Source organism: Oryzias latipes, chromosome 2 (assembly GCF_053564925.1).
Source record: "Oryzias latipes strain Hd-rR chromosome 2, Olatipes_Hd-rR_3.1".
Classification (NCBI taxonomy): Eukaryota; Metazoa; Chordata; class Actinopteri; order Beloniformes; family Adrianichthyidae; genus Oryzias; species Oryzias latipes.
In genome coordinates this window covers 8,476,121-8,492,233 of record NC_136238.1, presented here as the reverse complement: position 1 = coordinate 8,492,233, position 16,113 = coordinate 8,476,121, and the positions used below count along the sequence as shown (strand labels likewise).

General features: G+C 39.7%; 2 protein-coding genes across 6 annotated transcripts in view; one reads left to right on the top strand and one right to left on the bottom strand.

The window, feature by feature from the left end:
* Positions 1-16,113, top strand: part of LOC101160633 (MSL complex subunit 3) — a 205,771-nt gene that overhangs the window by 137,357 nt on the left and 52,301 nt on the right. Inside the window, exon 1 of one of the 3 annotated variants that reach the window (XM_078932083.1) lies at positions 15,636-15,660. The exons of the other annotated variants lie outside the window; for them this stretch is intronic. Coding sequence (XP_078788209.1) covers positions 15,655-15,660 — 6 coding nt within the window. The 5' untranslated portion in view covers positions 15,636-15,654. Of the gene's footprint in view, positions 1-15,635; positions 15,661-16,113 lie in introns of those variants that run through there. 3 annotated transcript variants of the gene reach the window in all.
* The window catches only part of LOC101160392 (rho GTPase-activating protein 6), a 98,894-nt gene that overhangs the window by 43,164 nt on the left and 39,617 nt on the right, over positions 1-16,113 (bottom strand). The window contains exon 1 of one of the 3 annotated variants that reach the window (XM_023965748.2): positions 6,065-6,353. The exons of the other annotated variants lie outside the window; for them this stretch is intronic. Coding sequence (XP_023821516.1) covers positions 6,065-6,112 — 48 coding nt within the window. The 5' untranslated portion in view covers positions 6,113-6,353. Of the gene's footprint in view, positions 1-6,064; positions 6,354-16,113 lie in introns of those variants that run through there. 3 annotated transcript variants of the gene reach the window in all.

Here is a 16,113-nt window from a genome sequence, read left to right as displayed (position 1 = left end):
AACACAATGCTAATTTTTATTTGAATACTGGCAAAGCACCAGCACCAACTGGCTTTCCTCCAGTATTAGCTCACTTGAGCTTGTACAATAAAACGTCCTTGTTAACTCATCTCTTTGTTGCCATGATGTCAGACAGCGTTGAGTCTCGGGTGCACATGACCGAATGCTCATTCCACAAGTCCAGAACACTAATCATGGAAAGAAAAAAAAACCCAGGAGTTATTAAACCAAACCTCTAGAAAATAGGTAAATATGTCATGTCGTCTGGAATTCATGTTGGTATGGACCAACTCTTATAATGAGAAAATGGGAATTAAAATATGGAGATAAAGCATCTCTGGTGACGTTTTGAACAGGTAATCATATCTACAAAGTGTATTAGCTGATTACGATGCTTCCTGAATGTGCAAGCTAAGGCAATAATGTAAGCAAAGAAATCTGAGATTTGTTTTATGGGGTGGCCAATTATTTGCTGAAATCTGTGATGATTTCCTTGAAGAAAAATCAGGAGGATTTCGCACTTTAAAATGTCCTAAAACTTCTCATTTGACTGCAGTCGTTGGCAACAATGTGTAGCATGTTAATAGACATGCAACAGCTTGAGACTTTAACCCTTTAACACAGGGGTTTCTAAATCCAGGCCTGGAGGGCCGGTGTCCTACATGTTTTCCAACCAACCTGCCAATCGAACCTCCTTATTGGCTAAACACACCTGATCCAGGTAATCAGCTGCAAATAAGGCGGGGTTTCTGGAAAACCAGAAGGACACCGGCCCTCGAGCTCTGGATTTGGGGACCCCTGTTTTAACACCTTAGATGTTGCCAACGATGCTTAAATAGCCATATTGTAATTCTTCGATCATTCGATCAAAGGCACGTTATGCAACATTTGGCTGTTTTTCTCCACATCAGAATGAGCTGTTTTACGTTGATCGTGTAAACACTTCTGCGTGTCAGCGCAAAGCCGCTTTTTCTCTATGATGTTAATTGGGTAAATGCTTGAATAGTTAAAGATAGTTGTAAAAACGTCAACCTTCGGCGTTAAAGGGGTTAATTTCACTCTTCCTGAATGTCAGATTGTTATTCTGTCAAAGGTTAAAAGCCCCTCCCACATTATCTTTCATCTTTGTGACACAACAGCAAAACAATTATGGGTTTTAGACAGGAACAAGTAAGGATTTCCCAATCCCATCACATGATTGGATCCCTAGAAGTGAGAAATGTATAAATGCTGAATGGGCGGAAGACGCCAAAAATTATTTGACACTTTAACACCATAGATTTAGCTCCAGTGTTGAAATTCTTGCATCTACCATAACTCTTCATTTTTACGCAAGTAATGTTATTCCAGCAGATTATGAAGAAGAAAAAGCAGCTTTGTGTTGATATGCAACACTTTACAGTAGTGAAATCAACATGAATGTTGCAGTGAAAAGTGTTTTGCACCGCTTTGCAACATTTCACCTTCGTATAGTGCTGCTTATTGGCGGCCAAGTCCCTTTTCTCCGTGCCAGAATCAGCTCATTTATGTTGATGGCGTGAACGGTCGAAGACTTCCGACATGTCAATACGCATGTATGATTTTAGGTGTCATAAGCAAACCAAAGACTGAAATGGACCAAACCACCAGAAAAAAATCATCCAGTTCAAAGCTCACGCTGCTCGGGGCAAACAAATCAGGGAGAAAAGTCCAGCGAATCTTTTGATTGTCGACAAATATCTGTAACTCCTCACAAAGCCACATTTTTGTAGACATTTTTTACTTTTTTGTGAGTACTGCTTCTTCTTCGTTTTTTTACTTTTCCCCCTTACTCGTAATAAACAATGCTCACATCATTAACTCCACTTACTTGACTTCTGCTCTTTGGTCACTCACAAGTGAACCTTTGGTCCGTACCAGGGTCCAGTTGAGCTTTTACACCTGTCTTCTCGGAGAAAATAATCTCTGGAGCAAATCAAATCAAAGTGTGATTGACCCCCAAACTATTCTTTCAGCCCACTCAGATAGTGCCCCGAGAAGTGGAGGAAGTCACAGGGATGGTTTGAGTTTGGCAACTTAATCTTTAAGATAAATGTGGATTCTATTGGTCCACACCCTATTATTTGATGAAGTTTTCTATCTTTTTAAGCATCTTTTAGGTCATAGATCATTGGTTCATTAGTGTAAGATAAGAAGATAAAACTTTTTGTCTGTGGAGTGGAGTTCTGGGTGTTTAGTTAATAGGGTTGGGCGATGTGCCCTAAATTGGCCGTTGACGATGTTTGCTGTCAACCATCGGGATGGACGATGATATCGTCGGGGGGGGGGGGGGGGGGGGGGGGGGGGGGTATTTTTACATTTTTCGTTCTTATATGATTGCTATTCGTTATTTTACTTTATTACTTTATTTATTTCATTTCCCAACTAATGATTCTTCCGCGATGATCCAGTATAAACTAAGGGAAGTGACTTTACCAAAAAAAGTAACAAACAAAATAGACAAGAAGTGGTCCGCTCCCGCACTTAACTAGTCAAGTGGACCGGCGGAGCGCGGACTTACAGCTTTGTGTTTGATGGGGGGGGGGCTTTGTTACATGAGCGGTATGTGTTGGAGATTTAAGACTGCGAACCGTCCTGCAGCTCTTGGGGTACGAGCTACCGAACTCAGAACCGGGTCTAAAAGTGTGTGTCTGAGCACAGCTCGGATCGTCAGCACACACAGCGGTTTGAGCTTCAAAGCAGAAATGTCGCTCAGTCCTTAGAAAACATTCAAAGAATCACGTGGATTTGTGTTTCCAGTCGTGTCCCGACTAAATAAAGGCTGATGTTATTCCCACATGTTTACGTGCAGCGCCACCCAAAGCTAATGTTGTTAGCCCGTGTTAGCATACTGCTAATTCCGGCTCCGTTCTTCAACAGAAAAAGCACTGACCACACGGATTAAAATTAAAATGATGAGCGAACAGGTGCTTCATAATAATCGTAACATTATTAAAAGCATGTTTAGAAGATCGTCTCGTATACTACCGAGCTGACATATCTATGTATAAAGCCGCTCGGCGCTGTTTAACATTGTTTTGTATTGAATTGTTACATTCGATAAAGCCTCTCGGCGGAACTTATATCCTCTTCCGGTTTTTCAAACCTTACTGCGCATGTGCGAATGCTTTATTCCGACCGAAAGTGTGACCTTAGTGAACGTTTTTTATATTCTGAAAACATTTTTCTGTGCCATGTACACGGTTGGATTCTAATCTGACCATTGATCCCATCAAGATATTTTGCACATGTAACCGCGGCTTATGGTGTAGACTCGCAACGTGGCGGGGTCGTGGCATCACGATGGTGTCTCTCCATCGTGACGTCACTCACCCATCACGATGGACGATGGTATCGTCTATCGGCACAACCCTATTAGTTAATCAACATCTTGGTAATGCGTGACAATGTGAACTCAATGACCTCACATCACAGTCTGCTGGCTATGTTAAAGAAAACTGTAGACACAGCTGAACATGGCTTCACGTCTGTGTTATCTAATTTCTGGATCTGTCTGTCTTCCTCATCGCTGTGTTCAGCCTCTGGTAACCTACAATCTGAAATATTTCAATTTTCTCGCAGGAATGCCAAAAGTCTGCATATTCATACTCCTCCATTAACACAAATGCAGTCTCATTGGAATCATGTTTGTCATATTTCTAGGTCTTTATCTAGAGCTTTTATGAGGCTACAGTTTGGCAGATGACACTGTCTTATTTGCTTCTGATTCACAGAGTCAGCACTTACTATACAAACTTATCAAGTTCAGGGACAGGGTGTGAATAGAATTAGATAGAATTCATTTCTTACACTTTGTCTACAAAAGGTACGGACATCTTTTAAAAGATGAAAAATAGGTTAGCCACACCCACAGCTAACAACAGAAGGAACCGCTGGACCACAACGTTGAGACTGCTGGTATTTTGTCACAAAGTTATGTAACTGAGAAGCAATTTATAAAATCCTTTTAAAGTAGGGACTAAATTTGAGTCTACCTTCACATTTAAATAATCAGTTATAAAAGAAAACCGTTTTATCTTTTATTCTATTTTTTACTTCTGTTTAAATTCTAAAGAAACATGTAATGTTGGACTGATGAACCAACTGATTTATCTCCTCGTTTCCAAACTTGTTTCCTCCCATCCCACTGTTTGGCACATTCAATATTTTTCAACTACAAATGCATAATCATGCCAAAGAAGTCATAATCTAATGGGATTTTTCCATACTGCTGGTTTAACCCTATTATATCTCATTACATTTGTTCCCTAAGAACATAAGGTTTTCCAAAGGCTTGCACACTTTCTCATCATATATTAGTGGGTTCAGAAAAACAGAATGTAAAATGGGAATTTTTACAGTTTTTTTATGGACAACAGCTTATGTTTTGGTCTCTGTCTGCACCACGGCACCTCACCTTGCAACAATCTGACACCAGAGAGCCAAACCAACAGGGACGAAAAGGCAGGTGTATAGATTTTCAGTCAATGAAAGCCGCCAGTCACATCAACAGCTCAGTTAAAAAAAAAAAAAAAGCAGACATGGATTTCCTACCAACTTAAAGACCCACTTCTATCATCTCTTGTTCTATTTTCAAAGTGTTCCCAGTGGTCCTTTATATCATCATTATGCAATTTCAGCTAAAATTAAATTAAAGTCATTTTGTGGGACATAGTTTCGGCAGATTTCATTACGGACCAAGCCTGCCCCCACCTCCCGTCACCTAAAGTGACCACTTACAATGAAAAGTCTATGTAAACATGCGGATTTGCACATTTCCCCTTTCTGCAAGCATTTTTGAGACCGTTTTCAGGCTGTATGTCCAAAACCCGTGGCCATTGAAAGCATGTTGACAGATAAATCAAGTTGAACTTTGACCAATCAGATGGACTCAGACGACCCCCCCCCCTTCATTCACGGAAGCGCCAACCGTTAGAAAATTTATCATGGATGAGAAATTAATAATTGCGGTTTGTGTCCGGCAAGAATTATATGACACCACGTCTTTAATATATCGGAATAGATTAGCGAGATTTGCACCGCTTTGACATTTTGCACAAAGCCTCTCTAGGTGGCAGACTGCTTGTCCCATGTGAACACCCTACGCTGACGCTTTTAGCCCGTTCACATGCCCGGTGTGAACACAGCATAGCAACAAAAAGGCGAGCAATGTTGGAGCTGTCCAGGCGTACAGTTTGGAGCCGGATACCAGCTCAGATGAGGAATACAAAGACCTACACAGATCTTTGTCTACAAGTGGATGCATCAGAATGGAGCGGAGCAGGGAGCTCAGCGTATTTTCTACGTCACAAAAACTGTTTTTTTCTGCTCCTGATTCACAACAGTTTAGTATAGAAATACTCAAAAATGTAATTGTAAGCTACATTTTCTTCACATATGTCCTCCATCGTCAGAAAAATGACACAAAAACGTGTTAATGTCACCAAAAAACATGCATATATGCATTGCAGTGGGCCTTTAGAGGGAGGAGAAAGGGTGGGCGAGCCATGATAGACTTTTGCATGTTTCAAATCTGTGCACAAATTCAAACCCCGGAGTGAACCAGTTCTGTGAGACGATTGGAAAAGAAAGAAAAATCTGCCTTCAAAAATTCGGTTCCCTCTTTTAAAGTGAAGTTCTCATCAGTTTCGGTGGTTTTGACCAATATATGAATGTTTTGCCTCCATCTGGGCCTAAGGGAGGAGTGTCTAACACTAAAACAGGTTTGTAGCAAGGCTGAGACAGAGCAGGAGTCTCTCTTTTTGGACCTTGCGTCTGAACATGCACCACTAAGAGGTTCATCACAGGATGTTTTCATCACATTTCACTTTCAGCCTCCTGTAGTGCGTGAGGGTCAGCCCTCGGGGCGCTCACGTGTGAAAGTTTGGGATTATTTGCTGAAATCCAATAGCTTTGCGCGTAAAAGTGCTTTTCGCGCAAATGACAGTTTTGGTCTGCAGAGACATTTGCAGGACCACAAAGCAAGCGCATTTCCGTTCATGTGCACGAGACAAACAGCAGGTCTGGAGAGCGCGTGCATACTCACAAGGTAGGAGTTGTGCCTGTCGAGAAACACGGAGTCTCCCATCGTCATGAGCAAGTGTCCACATAAAAAAAAAAACACCGGAGGAAATCCGCAGGAGTCTGAACGAGCCCTCTGGGTCTTTAGGGGGGGAGGAATCCCCTTCAGGGCGTCCGGGAAGGGCTTTAAAATCCACGAGGAAACGCGAGTGCGTCAGGCAGGACACGCGTGATGCGTAACGGATCCATACTCCGCGCACACCGCGCGCTGAAGACAGATGCTGAACCGGACCGAGGAGGCAGCCTGTCAAGTCAGCGGCGGGGCAGACGCCACTTCCGGTGCGGATTCACAAAAATAAAACCATTTCTGAAGAGTGGAGCTTCCGGCATAAATGTGTTAAAATATGTTGAAAATTAGCTGAAGATTTTAAATAAACATATAAACAAATCTGCACGGGCCTGTTCAATAGTACACAAACTTGGCATTTTTTTCTCTCAAATCGTTGTGAATCAGGAGCAGACAAAAAAACTGGCTGTTTGACAAAAATCTTATCAGTGACAGAAAATACACTGGGCAGGCCACAGGCTTCCTGGTCCGTGCTCTCAGCAATGAGTAGGGGAAGGAGGGCGGGGTTGCTCTGCATCAGTGCTTGTGCCCACAACTCAGAGGTGAATTTCTAATGAACTGCTGCCGCTCTGCAGAAACTACGTCCTACACTTTGTAAATTTATTTTGGCTAAAAAGGGCACAGTCGTAATTAAAAGAGCACTGGGAACAATTTAAAAACAGATCAAAGGATGATTGGAGAGATAACTTTTCTAGTTATCACTTGTTCACACCTACTGCTTGTTTGCATTTTTGCTTGTTTTTCATGGGTTTTTTAGGAGATGTGTGTTCTTTTATATGGGTAGCTATTATGCTTTGTTTCATGCTGTTTCGTATAAGATGAGTGAAACCCCATTCATTTTCTATAAAATGTATTGGGTGGCATACTCATCCTGTGGTGAGAGGAAGTCAAATGTATTGGTGCAAATGCTGCATTTTTTATAGATTTATTCTAGATTTCTTATGTTTTATTAAGAAATAGTTGCTTTTCCATGCTAAATCTATCTAAATTTTAATTTACTGATGTAATTTCTTAGCTTGGTTAGTTATATTGTTAGACCAAATACAATATTCTATACATTAAACTGTATTTCTTTTAGTCAAGACTTTTTTGTCTCAAGTGTCACTGTCAGTTAATCTGACACACATTTTAAACTTTTATTAATTTCTTATTTCTACTTTCATTTTTGTTTTACTATAAATAACTTTATTATAAAATCAAATGATAAATTCTGTCCAAACACTTTTATATCAATAAATGTTGCTGTTTTTTTCCGAGTATCCAGTCATTTAGTCAATTTTTTTAATAAATACACAGAATCAGGGCCTGTGCTTTTATTTTGGAAACAAGGCAGTCTGTTTCTGGTTTCATTTAAAATGCCTTGTAGTTGCTGGCACATAAAAAAGAGGAGAAGAGAGACTAGGCGGGGCTCTGAAGGAGGAGGACCAGCAGTGGAAAGAGCTTTTGATTATCAACAGTGGAGCTCCTGCTGCCGTGTTTTCATGTCAGTGACCCACAAATGGGCCTCCACACTTGATAAGGTTTGACTGAAGAGGCTCCACGCTGGTCAGGGTTTTATTTTCTGTTGTGCTAAGACACAACACTGAAGGATATTTCTCTGTTTCCAGAAGAACGCCTTTTTGTGATAAACAAATATGCTGAAAAATTGCATTCCTAAGCAGGAAACACCGAGGAGCTTGGGTAATGCTTCACCAGTGACCGGCGTTGGGCAACCTGCGTCGAGAAAACCCTCCGCTCACATCTATCCTCATGAAAAGCAGAAGTTACGCAAAACCAAATGGAACACAACCCAGATTCATTAACGACAACGCGGCTGAGAAATGAACCGGCCTCACACACACACACACACACACACCTTTAACAAGACCTAATGAGAGCCATCTGCTTTATTTTCTTCTGTTTTCCTTCTTTACATAGAGCAAGACACTCGGTTCTTTTTTTGCTAATTCAATAGAGAGAATGTGTGAATGAGCTGATGGATAAGATAAACTGGATTCCTCCCTCTGCTTATCAGTTTATGCTAAAAACAATCTAAAGAATGCTGAAAAGTCGAGCTTCTTATGATAAAGACTCCAGAGGACGGACCAGATGCTTTACTATGCTGTTTGCATATCAAGGAGGAAGAATGCATTCAGGTAAAGATGCTCAGATCTGACCATGTTCGTCAGTGCCATCAACACATTTGTCCCTAGTTTTCAAATAGTTTGAATTCTTTTTGTTCGACGTAAAAAAGCGTTTTCAGATAGTCACAAGTACGTCAGACGACTGTCACAGTCAGACACATACCGTCCCGCTTTTCTACTTACTACCCCCTCCAACCCTGCTGTTTGTGACATTGTGCATCCATTCCAGCTCTTCTTATAACCCAATTTTCCCAATCTGGTCTGTTTTAGGATTTTGTTTTATATCACCAGCTGCAACTAATTTGACTTGTGAATTAGTCCATTGACTAAACAAGTGTCTCACCAATAAAAACAGAGTCTTCTCCAAGTCTTAAATGCTTTCACATTGCAGGCTTTTTTTAACCCAGCAAAAGGGCGCCTTTAATTAAGGTTTTTTTTTTTGTCAGAATTGGATCCTTCAATTTGCACCTTCACAGTCTGAAAAAGGCAAAACAATCCAAGAGTAACATTAGGCTTTATCAATTGCAAGCATGTTATTAATGCTTTGTTTACAAACCTAAACATTTCAATTCTCATATTCTCACTATAGGACACAAAGCTCATCTTTTCCTTACATGCCACTTACTTACAGTTTATCCATTTGATATTGCCCGTCATTTGTTGCAACCATTGACTGCATATAAGGACTGGACTGAGTGACCCCTCCTCCCTGGCTTACCAAACAGGAAGTCCCCGCTGATTCCAAGAATCCCAAATGCCATAGACTTCTACAGCTAAGTCATTGTATTTGTCAGAATAACCACTTTGCTTTGATACTTTTTTTTTTACGTGTTCTTTCTAATCCTAATTATTTTTTTACAATATTTTTTTCTGTAGTGCAAGTTATTCATGTTACAAACTGGCCAGTAAGATGCCTCAATAAAAGTAGGTGGAGCCTGCTGGCCCCCACATCCAACCATCGAAACGTTTGACAGATGGCTTTCAAGTGGTAAATGACCACTGCTCCTTTACAGTTAACATTTGCAGTGGCAACCTGTGATTCATACATGCAATTTGTCGTCAGTTTTGATTGGCCGTCCTGGCTCAACCTTCTGCATATATCTCCATAGACCAGAACGTGAAAGAACTGGAACATACCCCAGTGTGGTTCTAACATTGCATCGTCTGGTCATACCCCAGTTGACCAGAGAAAGCTTACGAATTCTGTGAAATATAAATACAAATACCAACTTGGATCATGGTTAAGGAAGTTTTAAAAACTGCCGATTAAAAACAGGGGGTATATAGGTCTGTCTCTATCTATCGATATACTGTATACTATATGGATGGATGGACAGATGGATAGCATAAAAACTACACTTAAGAAAATCTATCTCATGCTCGATATTTTCTATGAATTTATTCAAAGTAATACAATACAATGTACTACACAAAAATGAAAAAAATTAACTATGAACGTTTCAGTATCCAAAATAGACCTGTGCAATACTGGAAGGAAGATTTTCAAGAGGATGGCTTATTAAAAAATGGTTTGTTGTTGATGTAAAGTAAGACATTTCTTTTCGTAAAACATCTTTTAGGTAAGTAAGAAAGTACGTTTTATTTACATAGAGCCGTTCCCAGATAAAATGACAAAGCACTGAACAATAAAACACAATACAATACAATAAAAACACAAACAAACAATCAATTTAATATCATGCAAAACAAACTAAATAGAAGAAAATTAATATAGAGTAGGAATAACAATGGTGGGACAAATAAAAATGACAGATCTTCACTGTTCTTTCTCTTCTATCAATGAAGACCCCCAAAAAGCAGAGAAAAAGATTTCTCACTACAATATGTGATAGAGTTGTGAATTGTTATTTAGGTGGCAATTTGGTTGGATTCACAATTTAAGTTTAACGATTCACAGATCAAAAATCAATTCTTACTATTTAACAGGGGTGTGAATTGGCAAGAGCCTGGCGATACGATACGTAACCCGATACTGTACCGGAACGCATTTTTCTCTTTTTTAAAAGTATGACTTAGAAAAAAAATCTTCCTGAATTTCAATACGTCTTTCATTGTAATAAAATTATCAAACTGATTTCATTTAATGATGACAATGTTAAGCACTGCAACTGTATCTCATATAAAAGTTGCTTTTACCCAGGCAAATTTGTAGTGCTTTTAATTTGGTAACCTAAAATATAGAAAGGGAACAATCAACATTGACTGATTTCCACAACAAAATATATTTAAGAATGTGAAAAAATGGAATGAATGTGCCTTAATACTGCATTCGGTTGGTTGTGCGGCTAAACACAGAAAGGGAGATTCCTGTTATTAGCGTTTCCAGCATCTTGTTTTTTGTGCTTGTTTATTTTAATTCTCATGCTTGTTTTTCTTTTTTTTGTTTGTTTAAATGTAAAGCCCTTTGTCTTATACTTTTATATAAAAAGTGCTATAAATAGAGTTTGATTTGATTTGATTGAACCAATAAGGTTGTAAAAGTATGATTGGGGAAATAAAACACTTTTTACTTTCAATATTGCTTAATGCAGTTTAGTACTTTTAAACGGTTCAAGGGCCTGAATGGTTTTTCAAAAATAAAGGGGAAAACAAAACACTATTTCTTGTTTTTTTTCCAACTTTCTTTATTGAACATTTTGTATTAAACAGACATTCCAGTGGAAAATATTTACAATTTTGAATGAGATAAACAATCAGAGAATGTCACCCCACACAGACCCTTCAACCCCTTTTCCCCTCCCACTCTATTGGCCCAATCCCACCCCACATACCCCAGCCAGCCCCCCCTCCCTTCCTTGGCCAAACAAAAATAAAATTACATAAATAAACCAAATTTTTTTTAATTTAAAAATAATAAATAAAAAGACTGTAATTTGAGTACAAAGATGAATTTAGGAGGAAAAATTAGTAAAATACACAAATATAGCTCAGTTTTAATCTGAAGGTAAGACCATGGTACTGACAAACTGTAGAAAGGGATTCCAGGTGGCCTGAAAGGATTTAATTGAGCCTCTAAGTGAGAACCGGAGTTTCCCAAGTTTAAGGTTGTACATCACATCGCATAGCCAGTGGACATTCGAAGGGAGACGGGGATCTTTCCAGCTCAGTAGGATCAAACGACGGGCCAGCAGAGTGGTAAAAGCCAAAGCCTGTTTCATCGTGCCTGGTACAGCATCAGCGGGAGCGACTCCAAATATTACGGTGCTCGGATTAGGTGTAATGTGGTAGGTGTAGGCTCCCGATACTACATTAAACACATAGAGCCAGAACTGTTGCAGCCCAGGACACGACCAAAACATGTGAACGTGGTTAGCAGGGGACTTTCGACATCTGCAACATGCGTCGTCAATAGAAGGATAAATTTTGGCAAGTCTAGAATTAGTGTATTGGACCCTGTACACAACTTTACACTGGAGTAATCTATGGAGTAATCTATAGATGAAGAGTGGACAAGGGACAGCACAGATTTCCAGAGTTGTTCTGTTAACTGGAGATTAAGACTTTCTTCCCAGGCAGTCTTAACTGCGTTGGTTGATGTTGAACCTTTACCTACAAGGTCAACGGAGAGAAGTGAATCTAACAGCGTTTTTGGGGGACGGTTTGGAAAGTGAGGGAAAAGTTGTTTTACAAAGTTACAAACCGGAAAGAAGCGAAAAAGATGATTCTTTGTAATGTCACATTTAAGTGAAAACTGGTCAAATGATGAAAAGACGCCGATCATGTTGAGATCAGCTACAGATTTGATTCCCTTTGTGTGCCAGATTTTAAATGCCGGGTCGGTATTAGATGGTTCAAATACACAATTTTTAAAAGCAGATGTCAGGACAGTACTACTAACAATTCCTAACCGCTTCCTGAACTGATTCCAAATCTTCACAGAGGTGGAAACCATTGGATTGTTAGAAAAGTGCAGAAGAGGAAGTTGTGAGCACAAAACAGAACGCAATGAGACTTGTGTAGACCTTTTTTCAAACTTAACCCAACTCAGCATTAAGTCATCCTTGTAAGTCATCAAAAATAAAAGTTTCTGTTATATTGGCTGCCCATTAATAGTACCTAAAGACAGGGAGAGCCAGTCCACCTGTGTCTTTTGGGGATTGTAAAACAGACCTACGAATATGTGGCGGCTTACCGGCCCACAGAAAGGTTGAAATAAGTCTGTCCAGTCTATCAAAAAATGATTTATTCAGCAGAATCGGGAGGTATTGGAATAAATATAAAAACTTTGGGAGGACAACCATCTTTACCAGGCTCACGCGACCAGCCAGCGAGAGGGGAAGTGTCAACCAGCGGGCAAAATCACTTTCAATTTGTTCAGTCAGAGGGGTAACATTTTTACAAAATAGTGACGATGAGGAGGGCATGATCTGAATGCCAAGTTAGCGGAAACCATTAGTTGACCATCGAAATGGCAACTTTGCGGGGTTGAGTGTCTTGGCAAGGTCAATAATGGGACAGTTCGCTCTTGTGATAATTAAGTTTATAACCAGATACTGCACTGTACTCTGTACACTGTGTTCTGATTTTGAAAATTATCCTCTCACCTGCTCGGTTTGTGGTCATAGTTGTGTTGCTTTCACCGGGTCTTGAACCATGTCAAGACTTGTGAGTTCTGAGTGCATTTGTTTTGTGTGAAGTAAACCTCACCTTTGGCCCAGCTCTGTTTCCCTTTGTGATCCAGGATAACACCAACCTCTGCTTGTCCTTATGAAAGGCTCTTATCCTGAAGAGTTCTTAAAACTCAGGTGCTGTTCTCTCCACAAAAGAACATGTGTGTGCGTGGGGGGGGTTGGTTAACCTTTTTGTTACATCACTGACATCTACCTTACTTAATCCCTTTGGAATTAGCCTAGAATTCCACATGTGTGCTCAAAAATTACCCCAAAAGGGTTGACGTTTGCCAAAATGGTCCCAGTGGGCATGTTCCAACTGTTCAGCACAATTGTAGACAGTTTGACGGTGCTGCATTCGGTCCAAAAGGGGACAACCCAGAATCCTACCTACCAAATGTGAGACAAATCAGGATGTACCGAATGTTGCAATTCCTCCAAAGACCCTTGGAGGCAGGTTTCAGGGAGAAACACATCTCCTTTAAGTTTAACTTTATAAAAGTACCACTTTATATTTAAAAAACAAATGCACCATCTGCTTTTTTTATTTATCCCTTTATTCATAATTCTTGTAATGTATTCTTGTATTCTTGTTAATTCAGCTTTATGGAAAAAACCATGTTTTGCATGTTAGTTGGTTATTTGGAATTCCCTCTCAGTGGGATTGGATGCATGTGATTATGTGGCCCTGCAGCAGACATGAAACCTGTCCAGTCTGTACCGTAGCTGGGACAGGCTCCAGCAACCCCTTGATGAACCCAAAGTCAAATACCTGAGTTGCGAAATCCCTTGCTGGTGTTTTAAAGACTCACTCCTGCAAAAAATCTTGTGTTTTTAACATATTCTTGTGGCATGATTCTCTTGTTGGATGGCATGCATAAAGAAAACTAGGATTAAAGCTGCATTTCTGAGAAAATGCAAAGATTGATGTCAAGATTACCCTGGATACACATTTTGACTAAAATAATTTGTGACATAAAAGGAAAACATTGTTCCAGATTTGTTTATGCATTCTTTAAGTTGGCCATAATGTCTTCTTCTGTTTGCAGTTAGTTTAGGAAACAAAATTCTATACTACTGGTATTTGAAAAAAGGTCCTCTGACTGTCTCATCAGTGTTTAGTTACAGAAATGCCCCCAACCCCAGACCATAAATACACACAAGCTGATAAGATGCACCCTCCAACCAGTCTGACTAGCTGTGACAAAGCATTTCCAGAGTGGAAACTCATCTTAATGACTTTGTCTGGTGAATTTCTGATCAAAAGCAGTGTCTTGTGCCCACGCAGATGGCATTTCTTCTGCATATCATTGCTTAAATCATCCGCATAGGTGTTTATGTCTCATGTAGTGGCATAAAAAAAGGAGCAACTTTGATTAGCTACCCCTTGATTTCATGTAAATACTCCTTCAAATGGGTCCAAGTGGAGTCCATCTCTACACAACACTCAACTCTGAGTCTTGGAATGCTTTGTTGTTCTGTCTTCTTAGTTTGACCCTGTGAAGTGCTGATGACCCAGCTTCAGCTTGATCTAGCCCCACCCCTTTTTTTGTCCTGCGCAGGATCAGATGTGCACAACACTCCAGAAGGCTCACACAGTCTGGTGCTAGATGACAGCCAAGATAGCACAGAAGATCAATGCACAAACACAAGCCTCCATCTTCATGTTTGTGTCAACGCCGGTCATATTGTTGTTTTGAAGTGACTGCAATTGCTTGCTCCTTTTTCCAAGCACAAATCAAATGATGTTGCATTTGCTTCTCAAATTTAAGGGTCACATTGCTTGGAGTTCACTTGCATGTTGCACAACAGCATGTTTTATAAGTTGATAAACGTGGATTTTCAGACTTATTGTAGATTTATGTTCTGCAGCCACAGTCTGTGAGGGGGACCAGTACATTACGTAAACACCCGGCTGTTTTCTGACACCTTTTCATTTTAAAGGCCTGTGCAGTTCAGAGAAAACACAAAAAGCAGCCAATGACCACAAAATCAACACAACGCACACTATGCTGTCCAGGTATATGGAGACAGCAGAGACACATTACAGTTTAAAGACCACAATTTGAGTTGAAATACTTTGTGCCAAAACTAACTGTGCCATATTTTCCATACTATAAGGTGCACTTAAAAGCCTTCATTTTCTTAAAAAAAAACAAAAAAAAACGTATATATTATAAAACTGCCTTATATATAGATTAATTCTGGTTGTGCAATTTTGTCAAAGTGATTTTGAGAGGTCGTCCACTATGGCCTAAGACCAAAGAGCTGTCTAAGGACACCACAAACAACAGTGCGATCGACATATTTGACACCCCTGATTTTCCCCAAGCAACGTAAAGCAACTGATTCTGAGTAACGTTACATTACTAACCAAAAGTGTTACATACCATCGCCAAACTGCTTTTCTCTGATTCAAAATCTTTTGGAATTCTGTTGATTCCGAGCATTGTTGAAGAGTTACGGTAACTCAAAGATTGTCAACGCAGGAGCTAAAGCTTTTGTGTTAAAAGGTAGATTTGACGGAAAAAAAAAACTTTTTTTATTAAATCAGCTTTATTCTTTAAAAAAATTAAGAATTAAGTCGATGATTTGCTATTTGTCTGTCCAGTTGTGTTAGCATCTTAGCTACTGATATGAGGAGGAACAAAATTCAAGCCACAGATGATGTCATTGACAGGTGAAACCTCGTGACCCTCTACGGGCCCGGACAACCCAAAAACCCACAGCACCCATGCAGGTAAACCCCCCACTGTTTCACTTGATTTTGTGTAACAAGAAACCTAGTGGTTACCTGGTGAACTGATCTGGCTCCAATTTCTTTATTTGTTTTTAATTTTTTGAAGTAGTTGCAAAAAGGAGATGGAAATGTTACTCCTTACAGGTCTGATTATTCACCTAAACATGATGCATTAACTCTTTTGGTGGACAAAAATTAAAATAACCAAATAAGTTTTAAAATCTGTGAAGGCCTTCTTGATTTAAAATTGTCCATTGTTTTTTCTTGTATAACTTCTGCTTGGTTTAGTTTGTATTCATTGATTCCTTCAGTAGTGGAGGGTTGTCCTCAAAAACTAAAGCAGAGACCAGTCTTTAGACATTAGTCTGCACATGTGGTGGCGTGTTCTTAGCATATGAGCCTTTCATCAAATGCGTCCATACTCTGCAGATACAGTTTGCTCTTCCTACTCGG